General features: G+C 32.5%; 1 protein-coding gene across 1 annotated transcript in view; it reads right to left on the reverse strand.

Moving 5' to 3' along the window:
• Positions 1–506: 506 nt before the first annotated feature.
• The window catches only part of LOC149375879 (uncharacterized), an 86392-nt gene continuing 65376 nt past the window's right edge, over positions 507–21522 (reverse strand). Inside the window, exons 3-11 of the mRNA XM_089597336.1 lie at positions 21152–21271; positions 20797–20898; positions 20466–20579; positions 14976–15107; positions 13398–13472; positions 13175–13294; positions 831–998; positions 558–714; positions 507–516 (exon numbers count right to left, since the gene is read on the reverse strand). Of these exons, the coding sequence (XP_089453462.1) occupies positions 507–516; positions 558–714; positions 831–998; positions 13175–13294; positions 13398–13472; positions 14976–15107; positions 20466–20579; positions 20797–20898; positions 21152–21271 (998 nt within the window). The remainder of the gene's footprint in view (positions 517–557; positions 715–830; positions 999–13174; positions 13295–13397; positions 13473–14975; positions 15108–20465; positions 20580–20796; positions 20899–21151; positions 21272–21522) is intronic.

Below are 21522 nucleotides of genomic sequence, written 5' to 3' on the forward strand. Positions count from 1 at the left end.
TACCACAAAAAGGTTGAGAATGTGGTGTATGATCCTATTTATTACCAATCTTTTAAACGTGATCCATTACCATGTTTTTAAAAACTGTCTAGAGAAGAGATTTTAACATTTCAAGCTATCTAATAATAATGAGAAGAACTTTTCGGAAAATACTAAATCAGTACGTTTTGTAGAGTCAAATTTTTAAAATAACAAATAAATTTAATATAAACATGACTTTTCACTACGGTTCGATGACAAAATCAATTTAAATTTTTTTGAAATATAGTTTTCACTGGCAGTTACATGTAGCATTGTGTGATTTCAATTTTTTTTTTTTTTTTTTTTTTTTTTAATAAAAGATTTTATTTCAACTTGTTTCGTCTTAAATTCTTATAAGAATAAGAAATTAATCACATTAAATACGATGAACATAATTTTTAACTTGAAAAAAAAGAAAAAAACCAAAACCTATTTAACGAGGTTAAATAAATCACGATGCAAAAATGCTGATGTTAATAACAAACTTAAGTTTGGCTGTTGTAAGAAAATTTTTAAAAAAACTTATGTTTACCCACCTTGTCCCATGTAACACGTGTTCCGAACCTCTGCCGTTTTTCAGGCCCCAGTGAAAATGCAAACTCTCCAGCTCGAACTTGTCATTTTCCTTCAGCAAAGCACCAAAAATGTACGGTGTACGTTTTCTTATCGATTCATCCTTAATTTTTAATACGACTATAATAGATAAGAAAATTTTGATTAAAATAAAAAAAAAAGATTTGATCACCATAAGTATTATCATCTCATCAAACTGAGGGTGAGAAAGCAAAGTCAATTAGTTTATTACTTACCCGTGTGTCCATTATTCCTCAGTGTCAATGGGGGTTGTAGATAATCATGGTAACCAATCATTTCCAGAGCTGGAAGTGGCAAGGCTACAGACCGACTTGCAGCTATTGGTATCGGTGATTGTAAGCCCCCTGCGCATAGCGGGTAATTTCTGACCCAGCGATCCTGACCTAAAAGTCACTTAAAATGCTAAAACCCTTTCATTTTCATCATAATATTAATTCTTTCATTAAAACCAATATAAAATAACCATTAAAATCACCTGACTGAGAGTAATCGAAATATGACCCTGGCTTGGCGTGATCTGAGGGATTGTGAATACATGAAACACTTTCATTGAAAATACAATGTAACAAATAATCCTAATCAATTCACATGACACTAATGTATATGTACCTAATAAACAACTGTTCATCACGAGAAAAACTATTAACGTTAATCTCATGTTTTTTGTCACTTGTTGTCTGCCTTCCCTTTCATACGAACTTGTGTACCTGTAATGCCTATAAAATTTTTTTCACGGATAACCTTAACTTTGAGCAACCCACGTCCGACTCTTTCATTTGAAATAAGACGACGATTAAAACGTTTGTTATGCCTTTACGACAATTGAAACGTTTGTTATGTAACTTGGTAACTTTAGTTGTCGTTTCGATTGAAAAACAGTGGTGTCCTCTTTGCGTCACGATTGCGCTACGCAGAATAAAGCATTAGCGTAAAGCTATGCCCCACTAAACACTTGTGGCTCGTGTGCGTGTCACGTCCTATGTTTCTGCTCTCAGTTTCCTATGAGCGTTAATAATGGGTCATTAGATTTTATCTTTTGTTATCCTCGGCACGCGACGATTTTTCTGCACTTAAACAAACCTTTAGTTACAGATCATTGGATTGCAGGTGCTTTTGTGGATACTTCATTGCGACCATAAATGTGCATTTGTATTTTTAAGTTTTCAGAAATTATCAGAAATTCTTACAGTGTAGAAATTTGAAGTTGAAAAAAATGATACTATTGAATTGATGTCAGCAGAATTTAGAATGGTCTAGTGCAAAAATATCATAATGCTCGGTCAAAAACAATTATCTCCCTTTCAAAAGTACAAAAAGGCCTATCATATCTATGTGTTTCGATACTGCAAAATAACGAAATTATAAAATTAACACGTTGGCTTCACACGTTACTGCAACTAAAATGTTTGATGACAACGAATTGCAGCAAAGTATTAAAATTAAAAAAAAAATTGCATACAAAAAGTTAGTGTGCAAAAAAGTTTTTAAATTTGAATAATTTGATGCCCTACTGCAAGTTACTGGGACATGAAATTACTATTTTTTTCAAATAGAAAAAATTTCTAAGTGCAAAAAAACAGCTGACGATTTGCAGAAATCAGCTGATTATTCAGCAGAAAAATCAGCGAACATTTTTACCAGTGTTACCGATGCATCCGCATTTACAGAAATAGATAAAATAGACTATTTAATATTTATATTTTTATTTAAAATAGTGCAAGCAGAAAAAAGAAATTATTAATATTTGCTGCTTTCCATTCATTCTTCTCTCAATTAAAGTAGTCAACCTTGAATTTTTTAGAACTCAACAAATTATTCATAAATAAATACATCACTATAATTTTTAATTTCTGAGGTTTATCATTTACGTCTGAAGTTATAGTCGGTTTTGTGTGATGACTCCCATAAAACTACATGTTTGATTTTTTATCACTAATAAATTCAGCATACTTTATTAACATAACATATGAATTCCGAGAGTTTCAATGGCTAAGTAGTGAGCATGCTAGCCTCCTATAGCTGCAGATACTCGAGGAGTCGTGGGTTCGAATCCCATAAAAAATTATCAAGATTTTTTCGCGAGGTTTTACAATGAGATGAGTACAACACCATTCATCGGAATTTCGAAACAAATAGTCGGTTTTTCTGAACATTTTTGGACCTCCTGGGGCTTCCTATTCAAAGGAAAGCCAACACCTGGCCAGCTCATCGGGTAAAAGTCACTGTTTGTTTTAAAAAGGTCGGTACAGTGAGTTAAATGGTTCATTGGAAAATATCTTTTCATTAAACTTGATAATAGCTGGAGTGTACTTAAAATCAGCGCTGCGTCTTGTAAATAGTACCCAGTAGAATGGGTAACCAAGTCATCTAAGAGGAGCTGTGCAACGGGCCCGCATGAAAAACTCGCATACTTGGGGAAACAGAAAGTGGTAATCATGAAAAAAGAACAAGGATGGTACAGATTGGGAGCATAGGATACGTAAAAACCCTGCAGGGGTATATGTTAGAATCTTAATATGATATAATACAATAATATCAGAATTTCGGAGGTTTTTATCATTTTAATACAAATCACCCAAGCCTTTTTAAATTTGGAGCTGTAGTATACATAAACATACATACGTTTATACATGTTAGAATCTTAGTATAATAAAATACAATAATATTTAAATTTCAGAGGTTCTCATCATTCTAATACAAATTACCCAAGCATGTTAAATTTACAGTTGTAGTATACATAAATATACGTATATGTACATACGTTTATACCTATATATTTTCTGCCTTTAAAGTTTCCAACGTTCTGAGAGTGCCTTGTGAGGAACAAAAGAAAACGAAAATAATTATGCATATAACTCAATTTGAGTTCAAGCTGACACTCCTTAAAACAAGCTGTTTGGTTTACTAGAATGTATGTAACGTGGGTATTAGACCAAATTGCGCCTGAAACATAACTACCTTGCCAAGTTCTACGTATATCACAACACTTATTAATTGTATAGTGCACCAAAGTCTGCAAATTATCTGAGCCGCCTTATCAAAGCCACCGACACCGCTTTTTTTCTGGAGGGTATAAAAGGCCCATGCCAGCCCACGTTAATCACTTTTTGCCTTCAGCAATGAATCTGGCACGTTGGCTAGAGAGCTCTGCTCTTTAAAGCGCTGCTGTACATTTTATGATAGCGCAACAAATAGCAAAGTTGTATCTACGCATTTTATTATTACTTTTTATGTTACAACTTTGATATTACATACTACCTACTCTGACTAAACGGGTGACGAAGAGACTACTGCACTCTCCTAGTTTTCCCCGTTCACCAGTAACTTCTCTCTGGTGTTACTCGGGCAATGAGCGAATCTCCGGGGCAGTGCGAACCGGTGTTATCCTCTAGGTGAGGTAGCTGGTGAATCAGCGGATTTTTAGGGCAGTACGAACTGAAGTGATCCCGGGGCATTGGTTAATTACCGAACCTTAAGGTATCATGAGAGAGTAGGTAAATTAATACATAATAATATCAATAATCTTGGGACGTTGTGTATCACGAGTCAGGGGCATTGTGTATCCTTATTAATCATCTCCTGGAGGGTCATAAAACACGCTAATTATTCAAACATACTACCCATGCTCCGTGTATGAAGAAGTCTATATAGTGTTTTACTTCTTAATTTCCATAGTATAGCGAAATAACGTAAATTCATAATTCTCAAATTGTTTCTATCGATTTCAGTTCTTACTGTAATAAGGCTGTTGCAATCATCATTTTTGAAAAAATTTGAAACTAACTCTAAGTATTTATCAGACCCTGCTAAAGATTTAGCAAAATGTTCACAATTTCTTCAATATTAATTATTATTAATCACGCTAAGACATTCTAAGGAAATCTTCAGAAATCCTATATTCACTTGGTATCTAAGATGTACTTGGGTTTTTCATATTCGTCAATTTGAATCTACTTAATTTGTACACTTCTGGCTGTATAAGCCATAAATCGATAATCGACAAGGTTGTTTTATATCCCATAACAACTTCGTCAACTAAGTCTTCCTTACTGATTGCAAGCATTTTAAACTTCATATGTGTATTATAACACTTTTCAATCTGTGCAATGTGATTTACTTCTTCGAATTTAGAATTCAAATTTTTTATTCATTGTTTACCACATCAAATTATAAAATACACGATTTAGCAAAGAATTAGAACAAAGTAAAGACAAAAGTTTAAACTTGACAGGTGACTTACGCCTTTTCGTTTGAACTGAATTGGAAAGAAATAAAGAAACATTCCTGGTTGGCATCTCTGTATGGGCTTTAATAATTATTTTATTCTTACTTTTTCAGTAATAAGATATCATAATAAAAATCCATTGATGATATTGACAGCAAATACACTAATTAAAACCTCAATTGAGTCTATTCGTAGGATAATAATTACATAAGGTCATAGATGTAATGTCATTGTATTTATTAGGGAACTCGTTCACGAAGTAGATATTACGTTTGGAAAAAACATGTCGACGCGCTTTATTTGAATCTCAGAATCTATTAGGTATTTCCTCAATTACTAATAGTTAAAAATTACATATACGGTATTGCAATCAACATTACCTCATAAAATGCACAAGTTTTTTTATTATTACTTGACTTTGCGTTGTGATCCTTTACTTCATTATATTTTTTTTTTAATTTGTCCATTTTGACGTACTTACATTTACTTGCAGTAAACTTATTCTTTAGCCTTTTCGACTTATTCTGGCAGAGAAAATTTTATAAAATTGTCTTTTAGTTAACCAATTTTTTTCAAATAACTGCTGATTCTTCTCATTACGGCGATACGTATTTTTTGACAATCAACCCAAATATTCCTGAAAACTTAAAAAAAAAGATAAAAGTTTTGAATTAGTGGTAATTAACTTTCTTCGCTAACAATCTTTCACACAGAGTATAGCAAGTCCAAAGCTTTTTTTATAAGACACCGTTTGCTGCACTAGGATATACATCTGAGTTTACAGGATTTTGTAAATTTTTTCTGTACACCTAACAGTTGATTTCATATTTTCAGAGAGTGTGGAGTGGTACGAAATCTAATTATAGAAAAATCTCAAGAGATTTATAAATGTCGATTTTTAGGGCAAAATATCTGAAAAGATGAAAAACCAGATAAAAAAAGACATTAACATTCCTATTTTTTCCACTTTTGCTTGATAATTGTATCAGGAATGCTTATGAGAATTTGGACTGAAACTTTCCAACCACAAGTTTAACTTTGGTATCGCAAAATTTCTTGAGCTTATTATTATTTCACATTTTATCGAAAAAGATATCATTTCATTCCCACTGCTGATATTTAAAATCATTGTAAATAATTTGTCGAAAACTTAACAGCATTATGTTTTATAGTATAGATCGACATTTGATGAAGATTCAAGATAGAATAAATGAGAGCCTAATAATGTAATTCGAAACAATGTTTTTAAACTTTAAAATGGATAATGTAAGTGTCTACTGGAACCGTCATTTAAAAGAAAGTTTAATTATATTGATAACAAACTCTTTTAATTTAAGGATAAAAAGACAGTTGTATAGGAAACGAGGTTAAGAAGGCTTAGGCGTTCTTGAATAAAAAGCTGGCTAGCTCTAAAATTTAGAGGTTATGTAAATAAATTATGCTGTATTTTTTTATGAAAAAAAAAAAAAAACAATAAATAAGTAGGTCAACACATTTATTTTCGAGAACATCGATTGTTAAAGTTCATCATTTTAAGGCGTAACCTTACGAAATCTGAAATTCAGTTGACTACTATACTGCAATAAAAAGCTGTGGGTCTAGAAATCAAATTGGTACATATATTTTTAATCATAAAGAATCTATTACTTTAAATAAAAGGTAGGATCAACACGTTGAATTTTGAGAAAATAGCGAGGAAAACGTCGAACGTGAGAATTGTTTTGTTCAGGTACTGTGAGTCTGTGACTGGGAGTGCGCATGTGCCATACAAGTTGCAACTGTGCATCAATAAGGTGGTGTGCCATTTTAATAGACAGCACAAGTAAATACAAATAATGGTATATTCTGTATACTCTTATTTGAAAAAAATTTTAATAAACTGAAAATAAAATGATGTAGTTGTTGAGTAACAACTAATCGAATATGATTAACTTAGTTAAAAGCATTTATTTACTATTTTACAGAATTTATAACGAACAATATATACACAATTTTTTTTTATCTAGCTAATCAAAAATATCTTAGATGATTCTTTTATGGATGGTAACTCGTGGTTTATTGCTCACATTTTTCCCTAATAGAAATGTCAAACCGTCTAATCCTCCAGTTTTAATTGCTTTGGGAAGCATTGTTTGATTAATACTAGCCTCAGAAATTTTTGTTTTAATAGCTGGTTTTGTGTTCGTTAAATCTGTTAGTGAGTTATTATTCTCTTTGATTTTATATAATGTAGCTTTTGTATTTAATATAAATTCAATACTTTTTGTATTTTTCATAATTTTAGATGTGTTAACACAAATCTTATGAATAAGTTTTTGTGAAACATTTCACGCGTTATGTGCGTTGATAACATCACTTTTATCTGAAAAGTCGTTGGCTTAATCGACTGATTCCAGTCCAGCACAAGTGTATAGGTCTATAACTGCAGAAAAAATAAGGTGCGGTGTTCTCAGTTTTATAATGACAGGGCCGTCAACTTTTTATATGGTACCTCGGGAAAACTAATACATTTTTTAATATCAATTTCCCAATGACTTATCCGTATATTATTGTTATTTCGTTGACACATGTGTATAATCAATGTGATTGTAAATAAAATAATACAAAGAATTATTTTGTGACAAAGGGGCACCAAACGCCCAAGTCTCCTTAAGTGGTTTAAAGTATTTAAAAATTGTAGCACTTTGTTCAAAATAATTTATATTAAATATTGAAAGTCTAACACACACACAAAAACTTCGTTTGCATATTACAGCGATGAAAAAAGTTGTGATATTAAATAATATAAAATGAGTTATGCAAACTACAAAGATATTTTATTCATTATTTATTGAAAAGCTATTACACATTTGTTATAGTAATATGCATTTCTTTAATAAGGCTAAGACTGAATTTCCAGGAGAAACTGAATTAAACTTTTAGAGCTCAGAACATGTCATTACAACAGCACTATGACATTAACATATTCGCATTATATATAAAAATGTTGATAAATATTACTATAAATAATTACCTAGCCATCTTTGCTTGCTAAAAATAAAAAATGAGGTATCGTAAAGGTAGTAAAAGAGGTATCGTACATGGATCAGACAAACATTTATTCTTATTTAAGTAATAACATTTTTACACAGTTCTATTTCACCCTTTCACATACGCACGCACTTATATACATAGATGAATTAGTTACTTTAACGTTTCTACAAAAATAAACTTTACAATATTTACAATAATTTTAAACAAACACTTTTTAATTTACAATGTCACTTTTTCTTAGTAGCTTTTATTCTTTTTTTTATCTGTAGCCCTTAATTTAGCTATACTTAAAGAGTAATCTACATATTTACATCGATAATCTACTAGTTTCCGTTAAAATTTCAAACAGTTTCCTGCTGAATACTGAGTAGGTGTGCTTTTATGTGCCCGTAAATAATCAAGATCTACGAAAACTATCGTAATCAAATCGTATCATCAATACCAAATTCTACTTTTGTTAAATCTTCATTAGGATTTAGTATACTTGAGAGCCTTGTATGTTCACCACAAGGAATAAGGATAAGGGATATGAATGGCACTAATGTTGGAAAATCTTAAAAAGGTATTTTCTGTCAGCTTTCAAAGCTATCACCTTATTGGCACTTTAGTAAGTTTCAAACTCCAATAACTTGTGTCAGATGCCACACGAAAAGCTGCAAGTTGAATTAATGCTATGGTTTGTAAATTTTAATATGTACATTGAAGCATCATTAAGTGAGCCGTAATATTTATAAGTACTTAAGAAATAATGAAAGACTCTTTAAAAAAATTACTATAAAAAGTTATTGTTAAACATGGAATGATTTTTAAAAAATTGCGTTTTTCTTTTATGGATAATTAAGGCAATACTGCAGTGCTGTTTCATTAAATCAAGTCAAATAATTACAATAATTATTTCCAAAAAATAACCACCTAAAATAATAGAAAAAAGATAATGCAAACGGACAATGGGACTTATATAAATCATTGAATTTTCATTCACCAATATGAATAAGTTAGTAACTAAATTACAGTTAACATGAATTCTACCAATATTAATTTGAATTGTATATAGCTTAAAGATAAGCTCGAAAAGATGTAATAAGAAATGTATACAACTGGTAATGAAATTTGGCCTACGATCTGGAACCATGTCTGTTAACCTGGAGAGAGAAGGACAGGTCTCTAATGCTTCTACTTTATGTGAATGGCATATTAATTGCTAGTAGAAATATTTAAAAGTTAAAAAAAATAAAAAAGAAGTCAGTGTGCCAATTTGACATGACTAACATGAAAGAGCCAAGAACATTTCTAGAAACAAAGATGAAATGAGACAAATGAAATCACATAATTGTACTTTATAAGAATACATTAATAAAATAAGCGCTTCGGAAATAGTAAGATGCATCTCCAGAAAAAACCCTTGGTCAGAGAGTTAGTTAGATCCCTTTTATACTTAACAAACACAGTTTGTCCAGATAAAGTATACTCTGCAAATATCTTAAAAAAACATCAAGTCAGTCCCACTGTGAATGAGTAAAAAATGACAAAACTAATCTGCAGATATCTAAAGCATACATGAAAATTGGTAATCCAGTTTGAAGGAAAGCTAGATAATCTGCAAAGGCTCTACAGACTGCAAAGGCTCACTGACAACGAGCGGCTTTGTAATAGAACTAACTGATGATGCTGTTACTTGGAGGACCAGAAAACAGTCGAACACACTTTTATCAGCGTGTCAGGATGAGTAAGTGGTTATAAGCGATGCATGTCAAAAGACAAGATCTCTTAAGAACTTACTGTCACCAGTTCTGACCAACATATTCCTGACTATGTCATTGCGGTGCGATTATAGAGTTTCTGGAGCTAGTAGTCAAGTTGGTAACAGTAACAAGTTAAGAAAAAGTAGAACATTGTATGAGAGAATGTGTAGATACAGATCTTTTTAAAGTTAAATCGATCGAGTCCTAGGAGCAGGTCGCTGACATTATGACAAAGCTTCTGTCCTATAATACAATATTTGGTTAGGATAAATGCAGTCAAATCGATATGATCAATTTTTCTGGATTTTTAGAATGGAACTTTCATATTGTTCTTATCTGGTATTTGGCACTAAGTTATAATAGTTAATAAAAACGTAGACAGAAATTCTGCGATCTAATAACTAAAATTTCTTAAGTATAGACTCAAAATGGCCAAAACGTGATAAAATCAAGAAAAGCACGGAAGATAAGGTCTTAGTTTTGTGAATGAGAATCAAGGTAAAAGGGCTATATAACTTCAGTTTTCTGAATGCTTAATCACGCCAAATACAGCCAATACTGTTAAATCTTTTTCCAGTATAACTTTACTAGTAAATATTCCAAACCCATGTAGTCTAGGGATCAAATAGAATCCAGTGACTTATTTAGTAAGGATAAGCCCATCAAAGTTTTTCAACGTATTGTAGCACACTCAACACAATTTTCAGTGGGCTGTTGTCCGAGTGTTTAACTTTACGTTATTAATAAATTTTGTTAACAAATTAAAAATTTTCGTTTCTTTCACAAATAAAATTTTTCACTTGATTTTTTGTGACAATGTCAACAAAAAGTTAGACGTAGAGGAGATTTGTTAAATTTATTTCTCTTTTAACAAAAAATTCGTGAAGTTACTAGGAATAAATTTACCATTTTTAATTTCTTACAACATAAGATTCGGTTAAAGTGAAAGCTTTTCATGTTTCATTTACAGGCAGAAGATATTAAGTTTAAATATTATAGAATAATCGAAATACAGAATAAAAACACAAGGAAAAAAATTGTCTAAAAATTTCCCAACTAAAAAACCAGCTTTTCACATACCATTATTAGGTCAAAAAACTTCAACAGACAACTACATCTCGAAGTTTTCTACTCAAATTATTTATTGACAATCTTAAATTTTGATAATCTCCGTACAAGAAATTACAATGTGTGTATATATACATACACATACATAAGATGTTGTGATTTTTTAAGTTTTGAGTAAATAAGAGGATTAATCACGTAAATAAAGTTAACATATAATAAGCTTGTTATGGTTCAAGGCATATTTCAAAAACATTAGTGTTACTTTTATTTTAATGAATTAACGAAGTAAATATTAAAAGCAAGCAATATTTATTGAGTTAAATAATTCTACTTCTATTTCATACTCCTTCCAAAGACATCATCAGCATAGAGGCTATTTAAAAACAAGTCCATTTGTTTATAACACTGAAAGCTGATGCTTATTTTGTAATAAAGATCTCAAGAAATCATGAAAGTTCAAGAAAAACTATACTCAGTGTTCATAATGATTTAAATTTTTTAGATTCAACAAGAGTATTCTATCATTTCTTAGTGCAAATCAAGAAGATTGTAACAATTGTACTTTTCACATAAGTACAGCTCAAAATTAAGTTATCATGGTACGAAATACGGTTGGTACATTTTATGCATTGCTCAATTGTTATTACTGTTATAGAGAGATTAGAAATTTCTTATGAGCCTGCAAATATTACTGTGGTAGTGATAAAAATCTTTTTCTTTTTAATACTAGAATGAATAGGTTACTTTCTCAGTTTCCAGAAGGCTTCTGCGACTTGCCCATATCTATTCTAAGAATATCGGTTTAAAAAGTTGAAGTCATCAGAAGAGGGCATGTTTTTGTGTACATCCATTTACCGTAAGGACTTTTACAGCAACTTACTTCTAACACAAATACCTAGATTTTTTTTGAGATAACCTACATTTTACTTGAAAAAATCTGTGAGAGAAAGAGTTGTTCTTTAAAATACTCATCTTATTTTTAAACAGAACGTGCAGTTACAATTAGATTACAGCAAATATATAATATTTTGAAGCATGGGTCTATAAGAGTAATTCTATGTTCAATCAACTCGGGCATCGAATATCTTGAAATTTGTTACGATAACAAACAAAAATGTTTATGCCGTAACCTTCTTAACAATTCTTTTTTTTTACCAAAAATATTACTTTTTAGTTGTGTAAGAACCACGCAAGAGACTCCTGAAGTGCTCTTAATGTAGAATTTGGTATTGTATGACATCACTTTTACGATTTTGCTGTTATACTAGGCTATTGACTTTCAAATATAAAGAGGTGTTATTTAGTTTAATACTCAACAAGTACAGTTTGAGATGCAGTATGTATTATTTTTCACTATTTTTTAGCTATTTCGTATCGGTCACAAGTATCTTTTGTTAACGGAAATTAGTATCTTAACACAGAAATAAAATTCTTTATGTACTAATATCTGGTAAATTGTCCACTATTAACAATTCCTGAATTCTATGAAGCATATCTACAGAAAGTGCTTGATCAAGCCATGTACAAAATTTTAAGAAATACGTAATAATATGTAAAAAATTATGCCGTAAACTACTAACTTAAAAACTTCAGTAACGCTGAACAAAGAATTACTCATAGAAGTCTTAGGATACTCAGATATCTGTGCAACACGTTGCATGAAACCTCCAGAACACCGCTGCGTGGTATCTAATAGGCTGTGCGTTCGCATGAAACTGCTCCTCTTAACTTTACAATCAATATTTGTTACTTTTAGATCTGGAAAATATAAACGGATTATCTAAAAACTTATATATTTTTGTATAATTTTGCTAGGTGTCTTATATTCTACTATCTGCATTAGATTTATATGTGCAGAAAAAAAGATTTTATAGAATAGTTTTGGATAATATTATAAACAAAAAATTTTCGCACAGCTTTCAATAAACTGCGTGAAACAAACTACTCAAATTAACTTGTCCATTTCAAAGTATGAAAACAATGAATGAAAAAAAAGTAATAAATTTACTCGTAATAATTGATGAAATCCACTTACCATCAAATTGCAGCATTTTTCGTCTACGCTCTTCACAACATCTTATAACCATACGTAGATATTCTTGCGCATAAAATGTCCGTTCACGTGCTGCTGCATGAAAATCTTCTATCGTCTCTGTGGAGCAGAAATGACAAAAACATAGTTGAGCTCGATAAAACTCAAATAAGGAAAGTGCCTGAAAAACTAAAAGTTTTCAGCAAAAGACAAAAGCAATTTTTTTATTCGAGTGTTGCCACGAAATGTACGAGTGTTTAAAGTCAATAACTATCAAAATGAAAAAAAGGAAGTTAAACTGATGTTAACAAAAAATGTGATGATACTATCATCTCGGAGTCACCTATAGCTGACAAGGATAAGGTAAAAAAGGATAAGGTAAGAACATCTTTCAAATATTTGAATTGTAGAAGTAAAAAATTTACATATTACTTTTTAACATAATGACAATTTACGTACCTTCATTTTTAACAAACTCTGGAGTCCATCTAGAAATTCTCCGAAGTTTGGTAAATAAATCTTGATGGCTTACGAAACCTGGAGGTTTGCGTTGATTCAGTGATTTGTTTTCAGACTGCACTATAGGGCAAGAATCGAGAAAAAATATGTTACTTCCATTCTCTTTAAAAAACTATAACAAAAAAATTATAATTAGTTTGGTTTTGTTGAACAGATTACGGACCTGGAAGTTCCAGTTTTCGCCCACAAGGTTTATTCCATAGTTTAGCCCAATCCAGATGATCGTGCGTACCTGGAGCTGAAGTGATCAGAAGGTTTCAACATATTGTTAATATTGTATCACTTTACTCATAATTAATTTTCTAACAGGAAATGTGTTATCTTTAATCTTCTACATATACTTTTTTTATTTTGGATCGTAAAAAGTTCTTAGGCAAAAGTGGTAGTTTTCGTCACAAAAGTGACACCGCTTTTGTAGCCATTTTGCGGTCTAAGGAACCATTAAGTAGCCCTAGACGCATGTCACTTGTATGCCGAACACTGATTTTTCTACCAAAAGCCAACCAACCCCTCAAAAATGCTTAAAGTAGGAAAAACATTTTTTCAACATGCTGTAAGTGTTAAATGGTTATTTAATATATTACTCGAACTTGAATTTTTTTTCTATACTACGCTCGTATTTTTAGTCCTCATTGTCTGGCAAGAAAGAGAAAGATAATATTTTTAGTTAGTTTGTCGCTTTACATTTTTTAATTCTGAGGTTGCACGTATATGTAGCATTTGATCTATAAATAATGAAATTAAACCCAATAAGAGTCACATGTAGACCATACATATGTAAATTTCCGGAAAATTGACATTTATATAACACAAATTTATAAAATTATATCTAGTTAGTGTTGAGGATTTTTTTCTTTAAAATTAGACTATCCTAATGTAATATCTTAACATTTTGCCTTGTAAAGTTTTATTTTCAAGATTTAAATAAAAAGGTCGTTTTTGTAGTTAATTATTTTTAAAAATTCATTAATGCATTTAACACTACACGAAGCAAAGTGTAAGAACAATGTTGAAATACTTTGCAACATGTTTATATACATTATAAGTAGTAAAAAAGCAGCTTATGCACCAAAGGTGCAAAGTTAAATTATGTTGCATGAAAGGTGAAGTTATTGTATGTTTGAGATCAAGGTGCAAAGTCATTTTTCTTTCCGAGAGTGCAAAGTGGCATTTTGTGCCCATGATCTCACTTGGCACTCTTCAAATCCAAAGTTCTGCCCTTGAGCCAAAAGTGATTTACTAGACTTAAAGTGTGCCTACAATTGCAGTTTGCATTCTTGAAACGGAAAACGACGTAAGTATATAACTTGGGCACAAAAACATACAACGATTCCACCCTTTGGAAGTTCATGTTTGTACTTTATGCCCCAGTAAAGTTTTATTCCATATATTTTTCAGTAAAGTGACTTATACTCCGCATGATAAATAATCTTATCGAAAAAAATTCGCTTATTTTGATATTTAGTGAAATGGAACTAAAAATAATATTATATAATTAAAAACAGTGTAACTTGTGAATGGTGCAGTCATGACAAGAATTGTTTGTTTGCTTATTTAAGCAAGTTGAGTATAAGTTGTAGAGATACATTTTATGCCTTACGGTTGGAAATTTTGATGATTTTATCATAAACTAGATACACGTTTTCAAACATTCATTATATCATTTCAATATAGGTTTCACCGAAGACTAAATATATTTTTTTATGAATTACATAAAGTCTGTGTAAAATAATATACGCACCATGATTTTGCAGCAATTCCAGTGTCTGGCCATAAGTCTTCGTTCTTTTAGCAGGCATGTCTTGATAATTGATGGATTCTAAGGCTTTCCGTTTCAAAGCTGATTTTTTTTCGAGTTTCACTTCAGGCAGCGCTGTCGGGCAGAAAGAAAAAATAATACATTAATTTTGTCACTTTAAAAGTTATACGGTGCTAAAGTATAGGCGTACCCTAGAATAAGCATATTTTATAAGAATTAAAAATGCTGACTATGTGAATTAAAAAAAAGAATGAGTTAAGATTACCCGATTAAAGTAAAGTAAAATTGACGCAACATTTTAACTCTTAACAAAATAAAATTTTTTTGATGAAAATATTCCTCATGAAAACAAAATATACATTCAACTATTCATGGCCAGCAGCAACTTTACAGTAGATTTATAAAAAACATCTTTTTTTTTAGAAAACTCTAAAAAAAGATGTTGTTTTGTAAAATTCCACGCTGTTTTCAATTTTGACATTTATTTTTATCTTTCTCTAATGTGACTATAAAAAATTAACTTGAAAATAAGAAATGCATTTTTCAGTGCGTTCGCCAAATTTTTCATCAATTAGGTTTTATTTTGATAAAGAGCGTCTAATTTTACATTAAAAACAATCAAAAAAAGTAGGGGATGTAAACATTTTGTTGGGCCCGTACCTCGCCCATTTTTTTGGCCTTGGAAAACGTTACAGCAAGAAAATCGGGTATGAGCAAAAACTGAAAAATAGGTCTTTTCCTATGAATTTTACAACTTGCTCTTTTGGCTATATCTTAGCTCACAGTTAAGTAATAGAACTTGCTAAAAAATTATTCGAGAACTTTTATTTAGAATTCTTGTTAAGGCACTACTACATTTGTAGCCAGGGGATGGTATTTTTTACCAGGGGAACTTTTCGACAAAAAAAAAATTATAAAATATTGACAGTTTTACACGGTCTCTTATGAGGGAGCAAGGTTAGGTTTACCATTTTAATTTTAATTAAGGTATATGCTAAAAGTGTTGGAATAAAAAAAAATGTTTCTATAGATACACTAGATCAGTACAAAATTAAGATGGTCGACAAAAAAAAATCAAGCCTTGCCAGGCATTTTTCAAAAATATAAGCAGTTACAGACGTACAGTTTCAAGTTTGTTGAGTGCAACAAGGGGTGCGCGGTAAAGGGTGTCCAAATGTGCAGGCAGGGGGGACTCCATGTTCCTCGACTCTCTGAATTACACTCCCAAACCTCCTTGCAAAGCTAAAATTTGTTTGATGGTTTCGCTTTATATAACTGGGCTAAACGTGCGATGAAAAATATTGAAATACTTTTTTGGTAAATACTTAAAGTATTCTAATTTCCTTAAAATGAATTATTTAAATTTTAAGACCGTTGAGCGTGCTTTAAGTTATCATGCAATCGTGTCTAAAAAGTCGGCCTGTAGAAAACCTCTATGGACATGCCGTTCCTACGTATGACGGAGTCATTTTTTATATTAATCCGAAAAACATCAAAACTTGACTCAATGTAAAATTTAACGTTTAAGGCTCGTTTTAATGCCCTGCGTAGGTGTGTTTGTTTTTCTTTATGTTTCATGTGAGGAAAGAGGAGCTGTTGACGGTGAAATATAGCCGGTGAGACGAGCCAAGAAAAGTGCGAGCGGGAAAAGCGAGAGTAGTCAAAAGAAATGTGTAATTAAAGGACACAAAGTGATGTTAACGTTAATAATGTGTGCGCGGATCTGTATATATATATATATATTTATATATATATGTATACATATTTATATATATATATATGTACATTTTAGTGTGAATCCTTAGGTTAGTAGAAAAGTAGATGGGATGCAGATTTGTAGCGGTTATTGTAATTATTGATTGTATTTTTACCGTGTCTTTTGTAAAATTGTAATGCGCCGGGAATAGAGAGTGTATGTGTATGAACGTGTAGTTAATGGGAAAACGAGACGTGTGCGAGCTAGGTCGTATAAGCGAAGTAGGGGAAAGAAAGAGAATGAAGAGATTTTGAGGCAGTACGACGCAAGCAGGGAGACCGAAAGGACTCCTTCGAGAGGAAAGAATGTAGACCACGTTCGCCATCGGGACGTCGGCCAACCTCCATCCGTTCACCAGCTCATGGTGACCTACGGAAGACCTCATCTGCAGCCTGGCTTGAGACTACGCAATTACGAGAGGCTGGATAGCAGTGGGCGACATCACGAGGACACGACGCCCGCATCTATACCCTGGAGATGAGGGTCTGGAGGTGATTCGCGTTATGCGTGGTAAGGTTAGCGACCAGTGGGAAAGTGAGAGAGAGGAACATAGTATGTGGCTCCGAGGTGAGGTTGTGTGATAGTAGGATGTGTCGAGGATAAGAGTTAAAAGCGGGCGTGTAGATGAGCGTGTGTGGTTGCTAGTACTGTGGCTTTCTTCATAATTGAGGAGAAGATTAAGAAGTGTACACGAGGAGGGGGGGGGGAGACGAGGTTGCTACAAGAGTGAGAAGGCGAGAGTTAGTTTGTTCGAGGGGAAGACGTTCGGGTCGGGAAGCTTGGTGGGCGTGATCGTTAAATCTTGGCGGGTGTGAACCGATGCATTCGGGGTGACGAACTGTAGCACTGCGCATTAAAGAGGTGTATCGAGTGTGTTTTTGTGTGTGTGTGTGTATTCAAAGCGAAGCGGTGACTGAGTCTCGGCAGCCAGCGAGGGGCCAGCTGACCGTTACGGTAGGATGTCGTAGAGTGTGTGTATGTGTAAGCAAGTTCGCAGCATCGTCTGAGACTCGGTAAACCGGTGGGTGAGGCCAACGGTAGAACACCCTGTGGACAAAGAGAGGATGGGTAGTGTGTGTTTTCGTCATCGAGTTGATACGTGAGGTAGCTCGTGTTTAAAGGCGTTTTGTCGTGGTCAAGTGTTTTCGAGGTCGCCGTAACCTTGGAGTTAGCCATTCTCTAGGTCGCGTGTAGGGAACTTTGGGTGTGCGTGTGCATGTATATAGGTATGTGGGTGTGGGTGTATGAGTACAGAGGCGTGTGTATAAATCTGCGACTTGCAAATCAGCGCCGGAAATAAGTAACGTTATTCTCTTGATGTGTTCATCTATTGTAAATAAATAAAAAGTAAGTAAAGAGAGTTTTTATCAATAAACAGTCCAGTTTTGCCTACATTTGCTGATTATAGTCATAACTGACCTTGAGGAGGAATGTCTGAGAAAAATTTCTCCCACTCCAGTTTATTATGGCAGATATGTTGATGATATACTCAATATAATCCCTTCAGAAGAAGTTGAAGAAATCATTACGGTGTATAATGGTTATCACAATAGATTAAAATTTAACTATGAATGTGAATCCAATAACACTATAAATTTTCTCAAAGTTTTAATTTTTAAGAATTCATAGCAAATTAATCTCAGATTTGTACAAGAAGTCAACTTTCTCAGGCAGGTTCCTCAATTTTTGCTCTAACAATCCCCGTAATCAGAAAATCAGGATGGTATACACATCAGTTGACAAAGCTATTTTACTTGCTAATAAGTCATTTTATAAAAAAAAACATTACACTAATAAAAAAGATTCTAACCATCAATTACTATCCGGAAACTTTAATCCACACGTATGTTAATAAGTGAATTAATTTTATTGACAAAAAACACTCATCCAGAGGGAACCCTTCTTCCTACTCTGATTTAAGTAGTAAAAAAGTTATTTCTATCGCATACATTGATTTTGTTATCGAGAATATCTCTAAGAATCTTTGTAAGTTAAATATTATAACCGTCCCTAGAATCACCAACTCACTTTAAAAAATTACAAAAAGAGGTACAGATCGAACTTATGTAGTATATAGGATTAATTGCCTTGACTGTGACGCCTCATATGTGGGTGAAACTAAACTCAATGTTTCTGTTAGAGTTGCTGAACATGAAAAAAATGCTAAAAAATTAGATAAAAATTTTGTCATTACTGATCACATGTGTAACTATACCCATATTTTTGGCTTCAAAAATTTTAGAATTTTAGAAAAAGAGAGTAACTGGAGGAAAAGGACTATATTAGAGATGATTCATACTAATTCACAGAGCGCAACCGTAAACAGAAAAGAAGACACAATGAGCTTAAAGAGTGTATACAACTCGATTATAAAAATTTTGAAAATTAACTTTCCAGTACTATAACAATTCAATTTTTGTTTCCTTCATCTTCTTATTTTATTTTAAATTTATCTGTTTCTGTTAAAATTATTTTTTACTAAGACCATTAAATTTTTTTACTATTACGTCTTCTACAATCTTGTCTTCTTTTTTTTTACTCCTTTGGGTGACATTCATATTTTGCAGCTGTATCTCTTTTTGGGTCATTGTGTACGGAAGTATTATTGCGTATGTATGTATTGACACTGTGCCTCTGCTTACTATATTTGTCGTTCTTATGTTATGCTCTAGTCATCGTATATTACTGAGATATTTTTAGTTGAACCTGTTTATTATTTGCAATTATTGAATATTGCATTTATAACCTGCATTATTGAATATAGAGAATAATAACTTATATTATTAATTATCTATTTATGAAATAAAGAGTAGTCCAAAGGTGAAATTTATGTTAGTGTATTCATTTGTATAAGTGGGTAGCAGTGATATCCTGGTCATTGCCTTTGGGAACTGTCTGCTTCGCGACGGACAGTCCGCAGCGGGGCCTCTTCTAGGTGAAGAGTTACATTGGAAGAGTGGAGCTGAGCCAAGCAGTGGTATCGAAAGTTGTGTTTTAGCGTTTGAGGGATTGTAGGTGTCTGAAGGTGATTTTAGTGCGTTGTATCAAGATAGGCTCTCGTCGACGTGAACACGTCGATTTGGGCTGAAAGTGCACTGTTACATACAAACCACTGAGGAGGCTGGAGTGGCTTCCCAAACTCAAGGTAGTTCTCTCTGCCTTACTTTTGTAATATAATCTGCTCTAGTAGCAGCACCAGGTAAGTTAGAATAATGGCCACAACACCCTAAACAGCTAAAGCAGAGTGTATTCTGGATAGACGTCTCCTGGTATTTTGCCGGAGACGTTATCATTCAGATCGTCTTATTATTGGTAGCTACTCGTCAATTATGATGATGCAGGATGGAGTTCGGTGTAAGTCGCTTGCCCATATTATAGCCCTAGGCTTTATGCACTGTCGTTAAACAACTATGTGTTAACTACTTTGCTCGGGCCTATTATAATCACACTTATTGAATTCAATTGCAGATGGTTTTAATGTTACGTCAACGCCGCCTAGCGAATTCAGCTGAACGCATCAACTCAAGCGCAAATCTATCGTGATTTTAAAAAACTTTGAGCTTATTTCTTGCTCTAGTCATTAATTTTTTCAAGAACAAAAATATTCGTAAGCCATCTAAGAAAGGTCAAAAATCGGTATGCAAAATTTCAGCAAAATTTGGTTGAGTAGTTTTCGATACCTGCTGAAAAGTTTTTTTCACAAAAAAATTACTTACCTTCATCATCTGAAAAATCTAACTTGCGTCTGCAAGTTAATTCTGATGCCAAATGACGATGATTATGTGTTATCACAGCTGCTGTGACAATATCGAGGCTTTTTTCAAGTGGAGCTGTAAAAAAAAATTAATTACTGGTTAATTTTACTAGTTTGGAGTAGTAGGTGATGAACAGAGTACTTATGTTCTACAAAATGTATAGGCTCTTATTGAATTATTTTAATCATACTATTGTCACAACTGCGAAAACTATTACATATTCTACATGTGTTATAATAATTTTCAATGTCGGCTGAAAAGTCTGTTAAAAAAAAAAAATAGAGAAACATACCTTCTGGTTCCGAAAAATCCAGTTTCCGTCTACAAGTGTATTGTAGAGCCGACTCCTGCTTGACTGGCGCTAGTGGTGCCTGGTTTATGTTTTTTAGTGGAGCTGTGGAGAAAAAACGATTTTTATTATTTTTCAGTGGAATCGCTGCCAATAAAAGAATGAGCGCTTCACTAAAATTACCTAAAGCTTTTAATGCAAAAAAAAGTAAGAATTATAAGCATGCTTGTAGGGATATTCTTATAATGTGGAGTTTAAATATGTTTTTTACTTGATAGAGTTTTAGAGCGATTTGTCGCAAATTTGATAGAATTTAAAAAATACACTGACAAACTGCCTAATAAAACTTGCTACTTACCATCACTTAGCGGAAATTCCGGAGCTATTTTGGAATTATTGGCCCGTTTGGCAGGCATGTCTGGATGGCTCATCAAACCTTGAGCTTTCCGTTTGTTCGTGAACTTAGCGATTAGCGGCACTGTTTAACAAAATAAGATTGATACAGGTTAACTTAACAATTATTAAATGAACAAGAGTGTAAAAAAAAAATTATCAACCGGTGAACTTTGACTAAAAAAACGAAACTTACGAAAAAAAACTAACGTATACATATAATTTTACTTAACTAAACAACAAATTTTCAATCGTAATAAAAGTTACAGCAAAGAGTATAATGATAACTAATAAATAAAAAAAACTAAGATAAGGAGTACTGCTCTAAGCAAAGTG

This window comes from Copidosoma floridanum, unplaced genomic scaffold (assembly GCF_036245765.1).
Source record: "Copidosoma floridanum isolate Cflo_tuat_1 unplaced genomic scaffold, Cflo_Japanese_pri ptg000004l, whole genome shotgun sequence".
Taxonomy (NCBI): Eukaryota; Metazoa; Arthropoda; class Insecta; order Hymenoptera; family Encyrtidae; genus Copidosoma; species Copidosoma floridanum.